At 37.2% G+C, this 21,167-nt stretch overlaps 4 protein-coding genes across 4 annotated transcripts; 2 read left to right on the top strand and 2 right to left on the bottom strand.

The window, feature by feature from the left end:
• The first annotated feature begins 255 nt into the window (after nt 1-255).
• On the top strand, nt 256-3,644 carry LOC116730511 (zinc finger protein 32-like). The gene is made up of 2 exons (XM_032579806.1): nt 256-629; nt 1,890-3,644. Exons 1-2 carry the CDS (start codon nt 584-586, stop codon nt 3,173-3,175), a joined length of 1,332 nt encoding a protein of 443 aa, XP_032435697.1. The 5' UTR covers nt 256-583; the 3' UTR covers nt 3,176-3,644.
• A 562-nt stretch (nt 3,645-4,206) lies between these two features.
• LOC116731704 (oocyte zinc finger protein XlCOF28-like) lies at nt 4,207-8,044 on the top strand. The gene is made up of 3 exons (XM_032581516.1): nt 4,207-4,561; nt 5,301-6,212; nt 6,399-8,044. The coding sequence occupies exons 1-3, from the start codon at nt 4,537-4,539 to the stop codon at nt 7,079-7,081; spliced, it is 1,620 nt and encodes a 539-aa protein (XP_032437407.1). The 5' UTR covers nt 4,207-4,536; the 3' UTR covers nt 7,082-8,044.
• Nucleotides 8,045-8,559: 515 nt separating this feature from the next.
• Nucleotides 8,560-11,874, bottom strand: LOC116731705 (zinc finger protein OZF-like). Its single transcript, XM_032581518.1, has 2 exons — nt 11,434-11,874; nt 8,560-10,888 (listed from the first exon to the last, which is right to left on the bottom strand). The coding sequence occupies exons 1-2, from the start codon at nt 11,477-11,479 to the stop codon at nt 9,657-9,659; spliced, it is 1,278 nt and encodes a 425-aa protein (XP_032437409.1). The 5' UTR covers nt 11,480-11,874; the 3' UTR covers nt 8,560-9,656.
• Nucleotides 11,875-12,350: 476 nt separating this feature from the next.
• Nucleotides 12,351-21,002, bottom strand: LOC116731706 (gastrula zinc finger protein XlCGF52.1-like). The gene is made up of 4 exons (XM_032581519.1): nt 20,618-21,002; nt 16,491-19,379; nt 13,405-14,686; nt 12,351-13,336 (listed from the first exon to the last, which is right to left on the bottom strand). Exons 2-3 carry the CDS (start codon nt 16,534-16,536, stop codon nt 13,521-13,523), a joined length of 1,212 nt encoding a protein of 403 aa, XP_032437410.1. The 5' UTR covers nt 16,537-19,379; nt 20,618-21,002; the 3' UTR covers nt 12,351-13,336; nt 13,405-13,520.
• Between the last annotated feature and the right edge of the window lie 165 nt (nt 21,003-21,167).

Raw genomic sequence — 21,167 nt, 5'->3', positions numbered from 1 at the left:
TCTTAATTAGGAAACCAATTCCTTTGCGTATATATTTTCAAAATGACATTTTAATTTGACAAATGAGCCTCATATAATCGTATATTATAATTTATTGAATAAGACTGTAGAGAATGTTTACTTTGTCTCATTACATTCTCCTTACACTGACCCAAAATTTTATACTCTGGCATAAATCTACAGTATATCATAGGTTCGCGTTTATATGTAGTTCGTAGCTACCTTTATTTTGAAGCACGAAGTCACTACCGGAAGTGGCAGAAGCTATGTAAACAATGTGCAGCTTATTTAGCGTCTCTCGTGAATCGGGGTTGGACCAATCGTCGGAATATCCTAACTATGCCTTGTTTACGTTATTTATTTTTTCATCTTTGCGAAGTTTTGTTTGAGCTGAATTTTCCTCCCGGAAATAACGGAAACGTCGAGTGTTAGCTTAGCCTGTTAGCTTTACACAGATAGTATTACAGAGCGCAGCGAGTCAGAGACGGATGAACAGACTGTTTCTGAAGGAGTTTACGGAGATAATAGTTTCTGCTGTGATTGAGTGAAAACCGCAGCTTTGGAGAAAATACGACTAACAGAGATGGAGGAAACGGCACCGAGTGAGCAGATGGACTCTGACTGTGATGGTGATTATCTTCCTCTGCGGCTCTTTAAATGTTTGCATGCCACCAATGAAAACAGTACAAATAGAAAAGATGATTTTCCACCGTTTCGGATCGCTCAGAGTGACGTCATAACCTGCATCTGGATGCATAAATAAGATAACGTAATAAGACATTGATTTACAAATGTGTGCATCCAGTCTGGTGGAGCGGTAAAGATGACTAAATCAGTTTTAGATCCCACTTTAAAACATCACTATGACTAGAAAAAAACAATCACACATTTTTACATTGACTTTTTAAAAATCAAAATCGGTGATTTACTTGGAGCCTGTTATCAAAGAAATGTACTAATAATCTTGGCAGATTTAATTTTTTAATGACCCAGAAGTTTCCCAAAAGATAAATGACAGGAGTATTTAATATAAAATAATGAACAACCTTTCAACATTTTTAAGCCTAACTGCCTCTGAATAAACAAATGAAACATAATACAACTAATCTATTTTATTAGTGTAAGAAAAGGTAATTAAAGCTGCAGCATGTTATGTTTATTGTTTTATTTTTTTTACATATTTATCACAATGTTGTGACAATATAACATGAGATAGATAATCAATTGCTTCCTGAGCATCTATTGCCATCTGAAGAAATTTAGCTCTCCTGACCAAAAACAACCAATTAAAATCAGGAGGAGGGACTTAGTCCTGTCAATCAAGCTCAGGTACTTGGTGCTCAATCTACTAATGGTGGAGAAACAACTGACAGTTTCAGGAAAACCATTTATCTGCCGTCATCGGTGGCTATGCTAACTAGCCTTAATATGCATGACAGGTTCTACTAGCTTCAGCAGAGTGCAAGGGAGAGGAAGATTAGCAGCACCACACAGGTGGTGATTGACAGCACTAAGACCCTCCTCCTGGCTCTGATTGGTTGTTTCTAGTTAGCACAGGGAGAAAGCAAAGACAAATTTTTCAAAGATTATCTGTCTCATGCTATAGTGTCGTCACTGATAGCTACAACAAATATGTTAAAAATGTTTTTTATAAAGGTACATTCTGCAGCTTTAACTGCATTTATCTTTGCAAGAAGTGACCAGGATTCTAATAATAGAATATTGCAGGTATCATGCTGCATTGAGACCAAAGGTGACATATTGGTGGTTTGATCAGTAACATAATTAACCATGATGGAAAAAAGCTCCTCTTCAGAACTTCAAAACTAGATTAGTTGTGGAATCAGAGGTTGAGGCCCGTTTCCTGTAACTTGTTTTGTTTCTTGCAGATGTCCAGAAGGTGGTGGTGATCAAAGAGGAGCTTTCTGCTGAGGAGGAGATCTGGAGTCCCAGAGTGGATCAGGAGGAAAAGAAGCCTCTGCAGATTAAAGAGGAGCAGGAGGAGAATGAGATTATAAAGTTTATATTCAATCCTCTCACTGCGAAGAGTGAAGATGAAGAGAAACCTCCGCTCTTAGAGCTTCATCGCAGCCAAACTGAGGGGAACAGAGACTCTGTTGGACCAGAACCAGACCAATATGTAGAATCAGATGTTGAAGATGAAAATGTGGGTTTGTCTTCAGATTCCTCAGAGATGGAGGTCAGTGATGAAAACGGGGAGGAGATCAGTGAAACTCAGGCAGGTTTTGGATCTGGGAAAATTAAAAAAGTTCTCGTTGGTGAAAGAGGTTTCAGCCCTGGTCCTCTGGAGAGTGAAGATGATGAAGAGAAAGCTCAGCTTCATCATGGCAAAACCGAGGAGAACAGAGAGTCCGTGGAAACAGATGAATGTTTAGAATCAGATCCTGAAGACAAAACTTCTGATTCAGAGACCGACGTCAGTGATGGACACTGGGAGGAGAGTGTTCAAACACAATTAGTGACCAATAGTGAGTCCTCTGGTCGTTTCAGCTGCTCTGAATGTAGTAAAACCTTCACTCGCAGACGATATTTATCAGAACACCAGAGAATCCACACAGGAGTGAAACCCTTCAGCTGCTCCGTCTGCAGCAGAGCTTTTAGATGGAAAAATGGATTAGTGAGACACATGAAATCTCACAGTGGAGAAAAACCTTTTAGCTGCTCAGACTGTGACAAAACATTTTCTTCTAAGAAGAATTTGATGGAACACACAAAGGTTCACTCAGGGGAAAAACCTTACACTTGTTCCATCTGTAACACATCTTTTAAGAGAGCACACACCTTGAAAGACCACATCAGAACGCACACTGGAGAGAGACCCCATAAGTGCTCGATCTGCAACCAAAGCTTCAGATACCGGTCTTATCTAGTTGTTCATATAAGAGGCCATGCAGAAGAAAAACCGTTCAGCTGTCCTACCTGTAAAGCAACGTTCAAACGGAAAATCACTTTAGAGGAACACATCAGAACCCACACTGGAGAGAAACCTTACAGCTGCTCACTGTGCAGTAAAAGCTACGTCCGCTATATAAGCCTGTCTCGCCACATGAGGTGTCACACAGGGGAGAAACCGTACAGCTGCTCCACCTGTCAGGCCACGTTCAGGTGGAGACATGCCTTCGTGAATCACACAAAGATCCATCAAGCGATATAACCTCTCAGCTGCAAAGCGTCAGTCGGTTTCTGACATTGGAGATGAGAAAAACGAAGAAGACCTTCCAGCTGGTCTGTTAGCAAAACATCTTTTCAAAGAACCTAAACACTGTAGGACAACATTGAAAGTAAATATAAAGAGAAGCTGTTCAATTGTAAAAACTTTTTGTATACAAATCTAGTTATAAAAATATAGTTGTATTGCAATGAATTAAATTGTTCTGGACTGAATGTAACTCTTAAAATTGTTGTGAATTGGCGCCATTTAAAGCAACTGAATTGTTCTCACTGTTCTGCAGCTAAAGAAAATCTGCTGAGATGTTTGGAGATCTTTCTGGGTTCAAACTCATTAATTCTTGTTAGTAAAAATCAGTAATGCAGAAAGGAAAACCACGTCTACTATATATGTCATGTGCGACTTAGTTGTATGCATTAAATATATAGCCTACAATAAACATTTGTGTTCTGAATCTCATGTTTGATTTTAAAGAACATAAAACATGTTCAGATTTGAAGTCTTCAAGGCACAGTCAAAATATTTCTATAAGTTCCAGTAATAAAAGGCTGAAGACCACAGGGTGAACTTTCTTTACTGGACTAAAATTCAACATCTTTCTGGCCTTGTGCCAACAGGAATGGCAGTTTCCAAGCTAAGAAAACATTCAGAGATGTTTCTCATGCATATACTGTATATATGTGTGCGTGTGTTATTATGTATTATTTTATCTTTATTATTATTATTGGATTCCTTTATATAGGTGTGCCAGTGTGCCATCCTAAAATATTCATTGGCCCATCTGTCCAACCCATGTACATTTTCTGGAGGCGCTTCTGTTTACAGCAAATAAAAATACAACTCTTAAAATTATAATTATATGTCATAAAAAAAAACATTTAATAGATAAATGTAGGCTAAATTAAAAGTACATACTTAATCAGACCCAGAGCGTAATCAGAGCACATATTATTCTAACCGTAAATGTAACCGTTGACGCACAAGCTTTTATTTTGAAGGACTCAATCACTACCGGAAGTGACGGCAGCTATGTAAACAAATTGGAGCTCATTCAGCAAGTCTTGCGAATCGGTGTTGAACAACCATTTTGCGTGTCCGAAAATATACTAATATTGAGTTTATGTTGTTTTTATCCTCGTCGTGATGTTTTGTTTTATCAGATTTTTTTCTCCCGGAAGCAGCAGAAGCGCGTAGAGTTAGCTAGCCTAGCCTAGCCTAGCCTAGCCTGCTAGCTGGAAACAGTGAGTCACACACATTGATGAACAACAGATTATTTTTCTGATGGAGGTTAGGGAGAGAAAAGGTCTCAGAAAGTCTCAGCGTCGGAGAAAAGACAGTTAACAGAAATGGAGGAACCGACGCGCAGTGACGGTAATACTATTACACAAATCTCTCTTTGACTGGAAATACTAGAAAATATCACTAACTTAACTAACAATACTTTTAGATTTTTGAAATGATCGCCAGGTGATTAATGTAGTTAAAAATAATAATAATAATAATAATAAAGAGCTTCAGCATTTTTAAAATCTGGCATCGGATTGAATTTATTGAGTGCTTTTGTAATCATACTGAACACTAAAAGCGGTTTTAAAGAGCCACATTCACCCAGCTTCACTCCCAAAACTGCATCAACATGCACATTGACAGGCTTTGATGCCAGCAGGTTTCCTTTTTTCTAATGTAAATATCTTTTATTGTCCCACCAGTGGCGACGTTCAGGTGCACAGCAGCCAGTCAAAATAAGATACATGTGTTTTCACACAAATGTAAAGAAAGAAAAAATAAAAATAAGTAAGGACAAATTTACAATATAAGACAAATAATAAGGCACAGCTATAAAGTTAAGATTATGCATCCAATTATTGTTTTTAAAATTCAACATAAAATAACTTAAGATGACATTCATTCATATGATGACTGCATGTAACAGCAACAATGTGTCACTGGAATGACATCCATCCATTTATTTATCCATCCATCCATTGTTCATGTGTATTTTTTTCATATGTAAAATAATGAGTATATATTTTTGCCAAATATCTACAAACTGATTGCTGCGCCTTTAGGTCTGTTTCCTTCAACCTTTCATTGTTTGTGTTTCCCACAGACATCCAGCAGGATGACCCAGAGATTAAACAGGAACAGGATGAGGCTGAGGTCACAGCGTTTGTATTCAATCCTGTCAAAAATGAGGATGAGGAAGACTTTTCTCAGCCTTTGGAGCTTCATCTCATCCAGACTGAGAACAGGAACCCTGTGGGACCAGAATCGCTCTCATCTGAACCTCCAGAGGCTTCAGAGAAAAACTTCAGCGAGAGCAATGGGTCTTCATTAGGTGATATGAGTGCGAAAAAGTTCTACAGCTGCTCTGAATGTGGGAAAACCTTCAACAGCCGACCATGTCTGGTAAGACACAACAGAATCCACTCTGAAGAAAAACCCTTCAGTTGCTCTTTCTGTGACCAGAAGTTCAGCAGGAGGGAAAGCGTAACTCGCCACATGAGGTGTCACACCGAGGAAAAACCTTTTAGCTGCTTGGTTTGTGAACAAAAGTTCAGCCGAAAGGAGAGTCTGACGTATCACATGACCTACCACACTAAAGAAAAACCTCACAGCTGCTCCATCTGCAACAAAGCTTTCACTTCAAAACGAAATCTGATGGAGCACGGGAGAATCCACACGGATGAAAGGCCGTTCAGCTGCTCAATCTGCAAGGCCACTTTCAAGCGGAAATACACGCTGGTGGAGCACACTAGGAGCCACACCGGACAGAAACCGTACCAATGCTCAATGTGCGGCCAGAGCTTCAGTCATGGCATCAGCCTGACCCGTCACATGAGGTGTCACACAGGACAGAAACCCTACAGTTGTCCCATCTGTAAGGCTGCTTTCAAACTGAAGAACGCCTTGATGGAGCACACCAGGATTCACACGGGAGAGAAACCATTCATCTGCACCGTTTGTAAGGCTGCATTCAGGAGGAACCAGGACGTTGTGAAGCACACCAAGATCCATGCAGGTTTTTCTGTCTCTCTTTCTTTTTTTCCCTTCTTTTCACTCGTTCTTTCTGGCATTCTTTCTTTCCTTCTACTTACAATAAATTCTGATGTCAATGTATATTCATTGAAAAAATAAATGTGTTGTAAAAATTAAAAATAAACTCTTTCTTTAATTTTCTTCTCTTTTCTTTTCCTTGTTTCTGAAGGTGTCCAGCAGCTGTTGGTAATTAAAGTGGAGCCTTTGCATCAGGAGAGCAGCTCTAGTCCCAAACTGGTCCAGGAACAGCCTAACCCTCCACAGATTAAGGAGGAAGATGAGGAGGCTGAGATTACACAACTCAGATTACCTGCTGTCCCGATGAAGAGCAGAGATGTTCAAAACAAATCTCTGTCGTCACAAATTCTTCCCAGCCAAGCTGAGGAGGGCAGATACTCTGAGAGCCTGGAGCCGAGTCTAGATCAGCATTTACAGTCATCCTTCGACAAGGAATCGGGTTTAGACTCTCTGCAGAACAGCCCAGTTAGCAAAACTGCCTGCAAGAGCAGAAAGAAGCTCCACAGCTGCTCCGAGTGCGGTAAAACTTTTAACCACCGGGCAGATCTGTCGAGACACAACCGAGTCCACACAGGAGAGCGACCCTTCAAATGTTCAGTTTGTAACGCAGCGTTTAGAAGAAAATACACGCTAGCAGAGCACATGAGGACACACACTGGCGAGAAACCGTACAGCTGCTGTCTTTGTGAGCAAAGCTTTGGCCGTAAGTCCAGTCTCACCTGCCACATGAGTTGTCACAGCGCAGAAAAACCTCTCCAATGTTTGCTTTGTAAGGCCAAGTTTAGGGATAAACAAGATCTTGTGGAACACACAAAAACTCACACAGGTAAATAACTGTTGGGTTGTACAGTCCGGGGTCAAAGGTTCACGTGGTTCATGCAGTGCATGCTCGAAGAAACAATTTCAGTTCTGTTTGTAAAAACACAAGAGGCAGAGATGAGCAGTTATCACAAGGATTCTGATTTATCAACAATAAATTAATTTATTAGGAATAAAAACTGCAAACCCAGATTCACTCTTGGTTTCGTAACAGCAGAAACTGAATCAGTATTTACGAAAATATCCTCTATTGCAATTATTGTGTTGGTTAGCTGTACAATTGCACAAATGTATACAACTGTTGCACTACAGTAATCATGTTAAAAAATGAAAATCTTTCTTCAAAATGACCATCTCTCTGGATTAAAATGTTTTCTTGTTCTTGCATTGGTGTGATGTAATAATGTCATGTTAAATATTTGTTTTCATGGGATGTATGAAGAAAATCAACATAATTAGAAATAAATATGGAAGAGGATTAAGGTCAGTGAAATGAGACTTTTCTCAGCTTTTTCCACAAAATTCACTTTTCTTCCTTAGAAGTTTGATTTTTTCTCAGGATTGTGACTTTTCTAAGAATTTTTACTCTATTAATTTGGACTTTTTTTCTCTATATTTCTGACTTTTTTAGAACGTTTAGTTGTTCTTAGAAATCTATTTATTGGAAATTCTGACTTATAATTATAATACTTGTACTTTTTTCCTTAGAATTCTGACGTTTTTTCTTAAAATTCTTAAGTTTTTAGAATTCTGACTTCAGAAAAGTGAGTTGTGTCGAAATAAATTCCAACTTTCTGGAGGAAAATGTCAGATTTAGGTGATTTTGTTTTTATGTGTCAGAGGATGTCAGAATTCTGAGGGAAAAAATTTATTTTTCAGTGGCTGTAATCCTCGTTCATAAAGACTTGGAAACATCAGTCGATGTGTAATTAATCTAAATGAGGTTTCACTTTGTGAATAAAAATTAACTTTTCAATGGTTTCCTAATTTATTGGTATATATCTTTACATATGATAATGGGGTCCTGACTTGAACATTTTTTGTTTCCTCAGGTTGAGAAATTGCTTGTTTTATGTTTTACTTTATTTTGTTTACAACCAAATATGAAAAGGATCTAAAGAATATATCTTTGGCACTTTTTAAGTACGTCTGTCCACTTACACAGTGGTGCAGCTGGTGGCACTGAAGCCTTACAGCAAGAAGGTCGTCAGTTCAATTCCCAGTCCAAGGTCTTTCTCCAGGGGGTTTGCAGGTTGTCTTTGATTTCTCTAAATTCTCCGTTGGGTGTGTGTGCATGCATCAATTACAAATTAAAAAACAAATAATGAGAATAGTTAAAAACCACTGCTGAAGCAATAACTTTAGCATGTTTTCAATCAAATATGTGTCTAGACATAAAACAAAATAGCAAAAAAAAAAAAAAAACTTATCTAGTCAGCAGGGATGTAATGGTGTGTATTTTTCATATAGTTAAAATAATTCTCACGTCAGAAAAAGGTGTGCAGATGTTTTTATTGTCATGTCTTAAGTGTCATCAAGAGTCCAGTTAAAGTTACACTGGATCACCATGAATTATGTTTATCCAATGAGCAGAACTGGAAAAATGTTCAGGTGCATCTCATTTAGAATAATCACCAAAAAGTTAAAGTTTTTCAGTAAAACAATAAAAAAAAGTAAAGAGTGATGCATAAATGTTTATATTTATGAATGGTGATGATTAATACTTAGCGCTAATAAACCCCTCAAAAATCAGCTTCTCCAATTTAGAATATTTCAAATAAAAAAAATATTAACAAAAATCCATGAATGGTCCAACCATTCATGGAAGAAGCTGCTGACTTGACAGTTTTCCAGCTGACTGTCAATAGTTGCTTTTCCATTAACTATGAAATTGCAATTATGCAAAATAAATGTACTTAATGGAAATACACCAATTTTGGAAAAAAACACATTTTTCAATAAAGTTTTAGATTAAGTGATTTTCGGATGAATCAAAATTTATGTATTTCACAAAACTGCAGTGGAAACACTTTTCTTCCACATCACATGAATCATGTGATTAAGTTACTTTTATTTATTGTAACTGCTGATAACACTATGTACTTTTATTTAGGTCATTCACCTCTCGAGGTTGCTACAGTAACAAAACACAGTTCTACCTGAGATGCTTAGCTGCAAACAAACAGAAAAGTCAACAGGAAACAGGATAAAAAGCAACTCAATTTTAGCTTTAGGCGTTAGTTACTTACAGGGTTAGTAACTGGGATTTAAGTTTATTTGAGCATCTTGAAAATAACTTTTTGATGACATCCTGAAGAGCTAAATCTTTTTCACAGTTTTGTAGGAACCACTAATCACCTTAGATTGACACCAACAAGCTGATGCAGCTTCTGAACCAATCACTGTGAGCAAACATGCAGCACAGTTACTCTTTTCTTTAAAAAAATGAAAACATCTAGTAACTGTGTTTGTGTGACTTATGGGTTTCTCAAATTGCAGAATAAAATGTAAATTATTTTTACTCAGACAGACGAGGCACAAATTTCCAGTTAACACATCAACAGATCGACCCGTCTGTGCAGCTGAAAATTTATTTCTGTGTGTGGATTTTTTTGTGTCTCAGGAAAGTTTTTTCCCATTTGAACGTTTCCTTACAGATGGAGCAACTAAGAGGTTTTTCTCTTGAGTGACTTCTCATGTGGCGCCTCAGACTCACACAGTGCATGAAGCTCCTGCCACAGTCCAAGCAGCTGTAAGGTCTCTCTCTGGTGTGGGTCCTTGTGTGTTCTGTTAAGGTGTACCTCCTCTTAAAAGCTGCATTACAGACAGAGCAGGTGTAAGGTTTCTCTTCTGCGTGATCTCTCATGTGGACGGTTAGATATGACCTGTGAGCAAAGCTTCGGCTGCAGATGGAGCAGCTGTACGGCCTCTCCTTTGTGTGGGTTCTGGTGTGTTCTGTTAACGTGTACCTCCTTTTAAAAGCTGCATTACAGATGGAACATCTAAAAGGTTTCTCCTCTGTGTGGATCCTGATGTGTTCCATTAAAGTTACTTCCAAAGTAAAGGATTTGTCACAGAAAGAGCAGCTGTAGGGTTTTTTTTCAGTGTGACGTCTGATGTGGTAAGTTACGCTTTCCTTCCTTTTGAATGTTTTCCCACAAACAGAGCAGCTGAAAGGCTTTTCTGCAGAGTGCCGCCTCATATGGGAGGTGACGTCTTCCTTTCTTTTGAACATCTGACCGCAGACAGAGCAGCTAAAAGGTTTCTCTTCACTGTGCAGGCTCATGTGCTGGACTAATCCATGTTTCCATGTGAAAGCTTTGTTGCAGATGGAGCAGCTGAACGGTTTCTCTCCTGTGTGGATTCTGTTGTGTCTTATTAAATATGATCTGCTATTAAATGTTTTTTTACACTCAGCGCAGCTGTGCAACTTTTCTCCCCCATCACATATCATATTAACTTCAGAAACTTTCCTTTTTCTCATAGAGTTCAAACCTGACTGAGATTTGTTGTTATCCCAGTCCCCATCACTGACATCCGTCTCTGAACCAGAAGTTTTATATTTACTGTCTGATTCAAAACATTCATCTAGTTCTGGTCCAACAGAGTTCTCTGTGGGTTTGTTGTGAAGATGTTCTGAGAGCTGAGGTTTCTCCTCATCATTCTCACTCTTCGTAGATACAGGATCAAATATAAACTCGATGATCTCATTCTCCTCCTGTTCCTCTTTGATCTGGGGAGGCTTCTGGTCCTCCTGGTCTGGACTTTCACTCCAGTTCTCAGAAGGAAGTTCCTCTTTGATCACCACCAGCTGCTGGACGTCTACAGGAAAAAGAAGCGAGAGCAAAGACAAAAAACTGTCTTAATGTCAATCATAAACATTTAATTACACAATTAATCCAACTTTACAGCTTCAAACAAAAAAGCAATGGCTGTTTCATTTTAAAGTCTTAATGGAGAAATAACATCAATAAAATAACATATTGAGATTAAAACATCTGTTTCATTCTTTAAGTGCCTAATGGAACTAATTTGCATCATACCTAAATTTACACATTGTTCAAATTGTTAACCTTTGATTAATGTAACATTTGATTGACAGAAAAACAGAATAACACTTTTGAATAATTGGATATAAATCCGTGTAAATCCATCTATTTGGTTATTAAAATACTCAAGCAGAAGCAAAAAGTGTCCGGCTTTAAAAGTATTCTGTTTCAAAGCTACTCAAGTACATGTAACTAATTACTACCCACACTTTAATTTATGCATATACAATTAATACACATATTTTTATATTTGTAATGAAACTACAATTGATCTTTCTAACAATATACATTTATAGAACTACATAAAATAATAATTACCTTTAAAATTTGATTCTTTCTGGTCACTCAGTGCTGCTTCCTCCATCTCTGTTGTCTTTTCTTTAACGCTCTTAACTGGTGAGGTTTTCACACAACCACAGCAGAACCTTTTCTCCCATTAACCTCCATCATAAGGAATCTGTTCACCAAACTGGATCTCTGACTCGGTCCTGGCGGTTTGCTTCCAGCTAACAAGCTAAGCTAACACTTCGGCTGCTTCCGGAAGGAAATTCAGATAAAATAAAAACTTCCAACAGGATAAACCTGATCGTCGGCTTTTAAGGCGTGTTTATCAAATAAAACGAAGCGCAACACATCATGGGAATTTACATTAAATAAACTGATATGCTGTTTTTGTTCGCACAGCCTTCATTGTTGCTGCTAGCAGAAAGCAACTTCCGTTTGTGCTGAGGTCGTTTCAAAATAAAAGAGCGAAGTGAATCTATTAAATATCCGTTTCTCTCACTTATTATTTATTGGAGACAGTAATCAGGAAGAAAATATTTTTTATTTCATATTGATAATTGTTAAGTCACTGAAAAATGAAAACTATAAATATGATGATTTAATCCACTTTAATCTTCCTTTATTTTGCATTAGGTTTTTCTATCTCTGGTGAATTTACTGTGTTCTCTCTGCCACCAAACTTGTTTTACTGTAGACAATCACATGCAAAAAATCTCTCCACAGAAAAAGAGCATTTTTTTTATGATGCCACAGCTTGTTCAAGCAGTGCTTCACTTTTATTAAACTCCCTAATATTACTTTCATTTGCAGAGATTTCAACATATGCATCTCTAGAGCTGTAAACTAAAATTGCTGCACTGTACCGTTGTATGAATTGCTGCATTTTGATCTAAAATGTATTAAATGTGTTTATATTAAATCATTTTAAAGACATAAATCACTTATGGGCATCAGACATGCAGCAGAGTTTATTTAATTCTACACATCAATTAAAGAGTCACAACAAAATCCAAACAGGGCAAATTGTTACACTTTGCATAAAAAATATTCACACCCCTGAATTTTTCACATTTTTGTCACTTTGAAACCACAAACATCTGTTTTTTCTTGCATTTCATGTAAAGTAAAAATGAGTCTTTATGGTTAAACAATAAAGCTCATCTCTGTAAGATTGGACAGAGAATCTCAATTTTCAACACACATTCTCAGTTAACCCCATGTCTGAATTTTCACTGGGACACTTTGAAACATTACAACAATTTAAAGCCTTTACAACTGTAGCCTTTGTGTTTTGCTGTCCTGCAAATTTTTGGCTACATTCCTGCAACAACACCACCGAATCAAAAAGCTAACCGTGCGCAGTTAGAGATTTTGTTGCTACATTTAGCTACTTTTCAGACAACAGAAACTGGCATCAGCTAAAATTGGTAATCAGCCATAAAACTGCCTATTTACTATGAGGCTCGTCTGTCAGATTAAAGTATGCTTTGAAAACAACCTTTAATCCGAAATTAAACATAATTTGTTACAACATTTCTGTTTTAAAAGTGTTTTTTGTTAATTTAATATAGTATTTTAATCTGAAATGCTACATTTCCTTTGGTTTAAAATTAAAAATCATTCTAATTAAGAAATAAAAGTTTAAAAACATCTGTTTGTGTGTAATTAATTTATATAATGTGTTTCATTTAAAGTTAAGTCACTGAAAGGAACTTTTTAAATAATATTCAGATTTACTGAGCGATGCACTTTCATCCCACGCCCACATTTTTTGTCCATCCATCTTCCAAACATCATCTGCTACAGATTTCATAAAAACCTAATCACTGCTTGTTCCACCCATAGTAGCAATGAATACCATCAACCGATTGCAATAACTGATAAAATGATATTGAAAAACAATCATTCTCCTCCCACCACACCATTATTCACTACTTTTTAGAATAGAATAGAATTCAACTTTATTGTCATTGCACTGTCACAAGTACAAGCAACGAGATGTAGTTTTGTTGGTTTAATGAAAACCCTGGACTGCTGTTTGTTGTTGTAGCATTAGAAAATGTGGGAAATTTTAATGGGTATGAATACATTTGCAAGACGCTGCATCTCTACTTCACTGGTTATTCACCTGTGTGATTTTTTACGTGTTTTACACAAGCACTTTTCCATTTGAATGTTGCCTGACAGACGGGGCAGCTGAAAGGTTTTTCTTCTGTGTGACTTCTCATGTGGCGCTTCAGGCTGTTAGACTGACGAAAGCTTCGGCCGCAGACTGAACAGCTGAAAGGTTTCTCTCCAGTGTGAATTTTTTGGTGCTCTGTCAGATAGGCTTTTCTTTTAAAAGCAGTTTTACAGACAGAGCAGCTGAATGGTCTGTCCTCTGTGTGAAATCTTGTATGTTCCATCAAAGTTACTTTCAGAGTAAAAGCTTTGTTACAGACAGAACAGCTGTAGGGTTTCTCCGTAGTGTGGTGTGTCATGTGATAGCTTAAACTTTCCTTCCTGCCAAACTTTTGTCCACAAATGGAGCAACTGAACGGCTTTTCTTCAGTGTGGCATCTCATGTGCCGAAGAACATTTTCCTTCCTGTTGAACTTTTTCCCACAAATGGAACAGCTGAAAGGTTTTTCTGATGAGTGACATCTCATGTGAGAGGTCACAGACTCCTTTCTTGAGAACCTTTGACCACAGACCGAGCAGCTGAAAGGTTTTTCTCCACTGTGCGTTCTCATATGTATAACCAAGCCTCGTTTCCATGTGAACAATTTGCTACAGATGGAACAGCTGAAGGGTTTCTCTCCTGTGTGGATTCTATTGTGTCGTACCAAACATGATCTGCGTTTGAATGCTTTACTACATTCACCACAGATGTGAAGCTTGTCATCTCTCTCACAGTTTCCATCACTTACAGGAGATTTGTTGTTTCTCACAGAGTCTGAACCGGATTCAGCTTCGCTGCTCTCCTCCCAGTTCCCATCACTGACGTCCGTCTCTGAAGAACCCAATGCTTTGTCTTCCTCGTCAGTTTCCAAACATTCATCTGGTTCTGCTCCTGTATCTTCTCTGTTCAGCTCCTTCTGGTCGTGATAAAGCTCTGAGAGCTGAGGTTTCTCTTCATCGTCTTCATTTTTTATAGATACAGGATCAAATATGAACTCTGTGATCTCGTTCTCCTCCTGCTCCTCTTTAATCTGTGGAGGCTTCTGGTCCTCCTGGTCTGGTCTGGGACTGCAGTTCTCCTCCTCAAGAGGAAGCTCTTCTTTAACCACCGTCAGCTGCTGGACGTCTGCAGGAAACACACACAGCTTAAAAAACAGTTCCCATATTAAAAATCAAATCAGTCCTCTTTGGTGTGTTTCCACTGTAGTACAATTTTTGCTTTTATTTTACTTCTGTCTTTGGTTTTGAGTCTTTCAGGAGAAATTAGTTGTGGCTGACTTTGGGTCAAGTTCACCCCTTTACCATTTTACTGCTACATTTTTCTTCCTATTTCTATTTTAAACCTGTAAACAAACCCCATAATACCCATATACTTATTTCATGCCATCAAGTATTTTCACAAGCAATAGGAAAAATGTATAAAAATACAAAAACTCACATATAATGTAGTTAATTTGTCTATAATCTGAAAAAATTGCATGACAATTGTTGTTGAAAAAAGCTATTTACCAAACACTGTCAGGTGAAATCACTCAATCAGGTTTATTCATATATTGTGCACAATACAGAGAGCTTGTAGGACAATCAATAATGAAGCAGGTCTGGGTGAAAAGTTCTGCCAGGCAGAGACAACACATGAGTTTTATACCAAGGACAACGGATCTAAAACAAGAGGAGAGACAGTCTGGTTCTGATGCAGCTCCCAGCCTTGTACATGTAACCCAAATAGTTCTTTTGGTGAGAGTTCACAATCATTTCATATGACATGATCAGCAGATGTTAACGTATAATAATTTTCCACTACAATTTCCGTCATTTTGATTATAAGTAAACATGTAATATTTACTATTAATCACACGTCAAATTTTATTCCATCCCCACTGATTACATAAAAGAAAATTTATAACATTTTTATGGTGAGCAGTGAAAGTCCTCTATATGTTTTGTCATCTTTAAGGAAACTTCAAAAGGAGAAATTTGAAATAATGTATTTGGAAGTAAAATACCAGGGGAATACCAAACCGTTTTGTAAGTAATATTTCTAATTGCTTTAATAAGTAATTATTTTAATCCCAAATTCTTCCCTGCAAAATAAGTGCATGCATTTCAATCATTAGACCTCCCTAGCACATGATATTTATGAATTATTTCATTTTATGTTGCTTATGTTAATGAAAATGTAGGTTTCCCACCACACTCTCCATCCATATTTTTATTCTAATTTCTATTGGGGCCAGTTGAGCTTTAAGTGTCAGATTATGGAGTCTGATAAACCAAAATAACAAAGTGAGCAACTGCATTTATTTCTTTATGTTGATCAATATTATTTATGTGGAATATAAAAAACATTTACTTATAGTAGCCTATACATATATTACACAAAATTATATACATTTTATTAAAACAGGCGCAGCTTCCAAACTGGTTAAAACTACAGTCTTCTTGTATCTAAAGCATTATTATTATTATTATTATTTTAAACACATATATGTTCAATTTGTAAAGGTATACTTTATTTTAGTATAGTTGTACATTTTATAACTTTACTGCTGAAACTGAGAAACAACTAAGGGATTATTCTGGTCAGTTGCTTTAGTTTATGTTATTTTTTATTTCTTCAAACAATCTGCTTTTCCAGCTACAGCAATAGTTTTACAATTTAGGAAACTCAGTCCAGGTATAAAAAATAAAGATTTCAACTCCATTTAACCTCAACAAACATTTTGTTTATAAATCTTTCAGCAGTAAAGTTATCGAACAGAAATACACCAACACAAAATAATTAACTGATCTGTAGACAAAAATTACAAATGGAAAAACTGTATTGTAGAAAATGTTAATCCTAAAATTTTAAATTTTCAGTTGGGTTTATTTTTGTTGACTAAATATCAACACAATAATAGAGCTTTAGAAAAAGCCAAATTAATTACCATGAAAGTCGGAGTCCATCTGCTCACCGTGTGTCGGTTCCTCCATTGTTTCGCTTCATTTCTTTGGGTTTCACCCGGCCACAGCAGAAACCTTCCCCTCCTCACACTCCACCAGAAACGGTCTGTTCTCCACCAAAGCGTCTCTGAATCGCTGACTGTCTGTTTCCAGCTAACGGAAGATGCTAACACTCCGAGGAAACCAAGACAAACAACAACAAAAATATTTACTCCTCACAGACGATAAAACCTCCTGTGATTTTCAAAGCATGTTTAAAAGACTCTAAAATGTTGACAACACATGAAAACGTAAAATGGGTAAAGGAAACAATACTTTTATCGCTCACTAGCAACTGCTGCTAGGAGACAATAACTTCCGGTAGCGAGCGGGTCATATTAGCCTTCAAAATAAAAGCCCGATCTGTATCCCGCCCGACGAAACCTGTAAAAGGCGCTTCAGTGTCTGTACATTTAACATTAGGCTACAATTCTACACATAAAAATTAAATTATTTAATCACAATATTCAAAGAGATTTTAAGTAAATTACTTTTAAGGTTCATACTAAGTGAAAGAACACCAATACCACTGTATGGTTGGATGGAAATTAATTCATGAAATGCTTAAAATACATAGTTGTTCTGTTATTCTTTAAGCTCTATTTTGACTGAAAATATCACAAAGCTCCCAAATAGGTTTTGGAGACAGTAACGTGCCAGATTTGTTTTTTAGATTGAGTTACGCTGCCATCTAGTGGTCAAATAACCAAAGTAAATCTATCGTCATCGGAGAACTTTATTTTTGTTGAAAACATTGAAAGTTTTACCTGCGCTATGTTAAGATATATATGTTGGTTTAATAATCTTAATATGTTTCATCATCTGTACCACAAAGTCTTTAAGAATATCTAGATCAGGGGAGCTCAAGTCCAGTCCTCGAGAAATACAATCCTGCAACGTTCAGGTGCTTCCCTGCTCCAACACACCCGAATCAAATGAATGGCTGGTCAGCAGGTCTGTTCAGAGCTGATCCTGGTCTGCTGGAGTAAGGATGCATCTAAAAAAGGGAACATTTTAAATATGCTGAAAACATTATTTAATTACAAACTTCCAACGCTTTCATTTTAGGACAAAAACAACCTGCAATTAAACAGGAATCTGTTCTATTTATATTTTTACATAGATTTGTTGCATCACATCATGTATTAATTTCGTATGAAATTGTCAAACTCAGACGGCGAGGCTATTGCTGCTACAGATAATGTGATTGGTCTGCAGTTAAGGGGTTGGGCAGGAGTATTGTAGATGCTTCAGGAACCAAAGTTGAATGCTTAAATAATGTCAGAATGAAGCAAAATAAATTACAATAATTAAAATCTACAACAAACATGTATGATTTGAATTCAAAATAAAAACAAATTTTAGTTACACAAACGTTTAACAGTTGGGTAGATCAAAAATTTATACATTATTTTTTTTTAAATTTAATTAAAATTAAATTAATTTTAATTAAAATTAATACATATATAAATACTCACCAAACTTAACTGACTGGCACACATGGAAAAGTTTTAATTAGTTTATTTTTTGTCTGTTCTTTTGATATAAATGACATGATTATTTCTGTGGTATTTCAATATTAAACACGGCAGATTCATCGTGAGTTCGTCTGCCACAGAAAACATGACCAGACTTTGTCTGACCTTCGTGGATGTTTAGAGTCTGTTCACAGGATGAAAATTATTCACCACGGTGTATTTTTATGTGTGTCAGAAAAGTCTGTTTCCATTTGAACGTCTTGTTGCAGGTGGAGCAGCAGTAAGGTTTTTCTCCCGTGTGACCTCTCATATGACGAGTTAGACTAATAAGTTGAACAAAACTTTGTCCACAAACAGAGCAACTGTAAGGTCTCTCTCCAGTGTGGATTTTTGTGTGTTCTGCTAAAGTATATTTTCTTTTAAAAGCTGCACCACAGACAGAACAGCTGAATCGTCTTTCCTCTGAATGGATTCTCGTGTGCTCCATTAAAGTTATTTTCAAAGTAAAAGCTTTGTTACAGACGGAGCAGCTGTATGGTTTTTCTTCAGTGTGATGAGTCATGTGATAGGTCAGACTTTCCTTCCTGCCAAACTCTTGCCCACAAACAGAGCAGCTGAAAGGTTTTTCTTCAGTGTGACGTCTCATGTGCCGCGTCACACTTTCTCTCCGGCTGAACTTTTGTTCACAAATGGAGCAGGTGAAAGGTTTTTCTGTAGTATGACTTCTCATATGAGATGTGACATGTATCTTCCTTCCAAACCGCTGACCACAGATGGAGCAGCTGAAGGGTTTTTCTCCACTGTGCGTTCTCATGTGTTGAGCCAAGACGTGCTTCCAAGAAAAAGTTGCGTTGCAGATGGAGCAAATGAAAGGTTTTTCTCCTGTGTGAATTCTGCTGTGCCTCAAAACATCTGACTTTTGGTTAAAAGTTTTACTGCATTCAGTGCAGCTGTGTAGCTTCTTACCTGTGTCATACACAATATCAGTGACAGATAATATATTTATAACAGGGTCCAATCCTGGCTTAGCTCTATCGTTCTCCTCCCAGTTTCCATCACTGACATCTGTTTCTGAAGAACCTGAAGTTTCGTCTTTATCATCTGATTCTAAACATTCGTCTGGTTCTGGCAAGTTTCTGATTTCCTCAGTGTGACAGTCAGGAAGCTCTGAGAGATGAGGTTTCTCCTCCTCATCCTCGCTCTTCACAGGGACGGGGTTGAATATGAACTCTAGAATCTTCGTCTCTTCCTGTTCCTCTTTAATTTCAGGGCGGTTTTGGTTCTGGTCTGGTGAGAGAGTCCAGTTCTCCTCCTCAGCAGGAAGTTCCTCTTTTGTCAGCATCAGCTGCTGGATGTCTGCAGGAAAACAAACAGGTTAAAGCACACGGCTCTCATCTGAAGTATCATATGAAGAGTACAGGCTGCGCTTCCACCGTAGGAACCTTTTCTAGTTTTGGGGTCATCGCCTCAACCAGTTATAGGGATTTCATATCTTGCACTTCATCCTGGACAAGTCTGCATGAAATGCTGAGGTCAAACATGCATAAAGTCTTAATTCTGTGCATAAACCTAAACATCTTTCCTTTCCTACATTAGCTCAATCATTTTACTCGCCAGCAGGGCATCACTGTAAGCAGATTCTGCAGCAATAAGAAGCAAAACAACAAACTCAGGTTACTCTGAAATTATAGGTCATTCCAAAAAAATGAAAAACTAATACAAAATGTAGTTTGGACCCAGGTTTTATTTACAAAAGTTTAGTGGTGTGTTTAATTGAGAAATAAAGACAGAGTCAGACTTGTTTATAGGAATTACAATTTGAATTTAAATATCAAAACTAAACCCACACTCAAATACAAGAGCTTCTTCATTTTAAAAGACAATCCCTGCACATTTTTTCTTTTATTTTAGTTTGGCTCAACTTTGCATGCGCTGATGCAAATTACATCAAATGTTGGCCAGGTTGTGTATTTTGGGGTGAACTTTAGTTTTCATCCTATAATGTACCAGTCATCTCAAATCATCTTGTAAAGATTTCGGATCAATGTTTGAATTTTTTTTTTTTTGTGGTTTTGGAATCACATCTTTTCAGACTTCAATGTAAATGGAGAGACATAAATTAACTCAGAATTTAATAAAGCTGCAACTCTTTAACTTAACTTTTATCAACATTTTGTAGCGAGGCTTTTGCAGCTGATTCATGCTAGAAACTTTTCCCATGTAGCTGAATTAAAACAAATACTTGATGTCAACAAGTTAAGGGAACAGAAATCATTATAAACTTCACATTAGTTTCATGATTTTGAAGAATTCAGTGAGGAAAAAATAAGAAAACAAATAGAGAATTATCCAATCACATCCTGGTTTAGTTTAGTGTGGGTTTAGTTTTAACGCCAGAATAAAATATATAATTTTTAAATGGATAACATGTCAAGTCTTGAAAATGATGGGCTACAACAGAAAAATGCAACAACAAAAAATGCACAAAAAAATCGTACAATGACAACATTTAGTGCGTTAGAAAACAACGTAATGAAAAAAGAAACGAGGCTTGTTTATTGTTATTTTATCACTATGGTCTTTCTGCCTGTTACCTTGAAACCGAGAGTCCGTCTGCTCTCCGCGTGTCCGGTCCTCCATCTTTGTTTGCTGATGTTTTCACACCAACACGGCAGAAACCTTTCTCCCCGTTAACTCCACCAGATTTCCAGTCTGTCCTCCAAAGCGGCTCTCTCTTCCTCTGTGTGACTGTTTAGGTTCCAGCTAACAGGCTAAGCTAATACCCGAAGCTGCTGTTGTTTCCGGGAATAAACGGCCTTTCAAAACTAAGAGAAAACTGCGAGAAGCGTTGTAGTTTGTACGGCATGTTTACAACACATAAGGATGATTAAATCAACTCAGAAATGTCCAAACCTAACAATAAACAAGAGTTTTACATGGATTCTACTGCTAGCAGGAAGTTACATCCGCTGGTTGTTGTTTGTGTTTAATAGCGGATCACAAACCACGTTAGGATGCACACCGCCACCTATCGTCCCGGAGAACATATGACAGGATATACACCGTGTTCAAATTGTAAAAAATCCCAAAGGGAAATTAAATGTTGTTGTGATTTTGTCTAATAAATCTATATAATTTTCTTCC

The sequence above is a fragment of the Xiphophorus hellerii genome, chromosome 13 (assembly GCF_003331165.1).
Source record: "Xiphophorus hellerii strain 12219 chromosome 13, Xiphophorus_hellerii-4.1, whole genome shotgun sequence".
In the NCBI taxonomy this organism is placed as follows: Eukaryota; Metazoa; Chordata; class Actinopteri; order Cyprinodontiformes; family Poeciliidae; genus Xiphophorus; species Xiphophorus hellerii.
The sequence above is the reverse complement of the archived record's forward strand: the minus strand, read 5'-3'. Positions and strand labels throughout refer to the sequence as shown.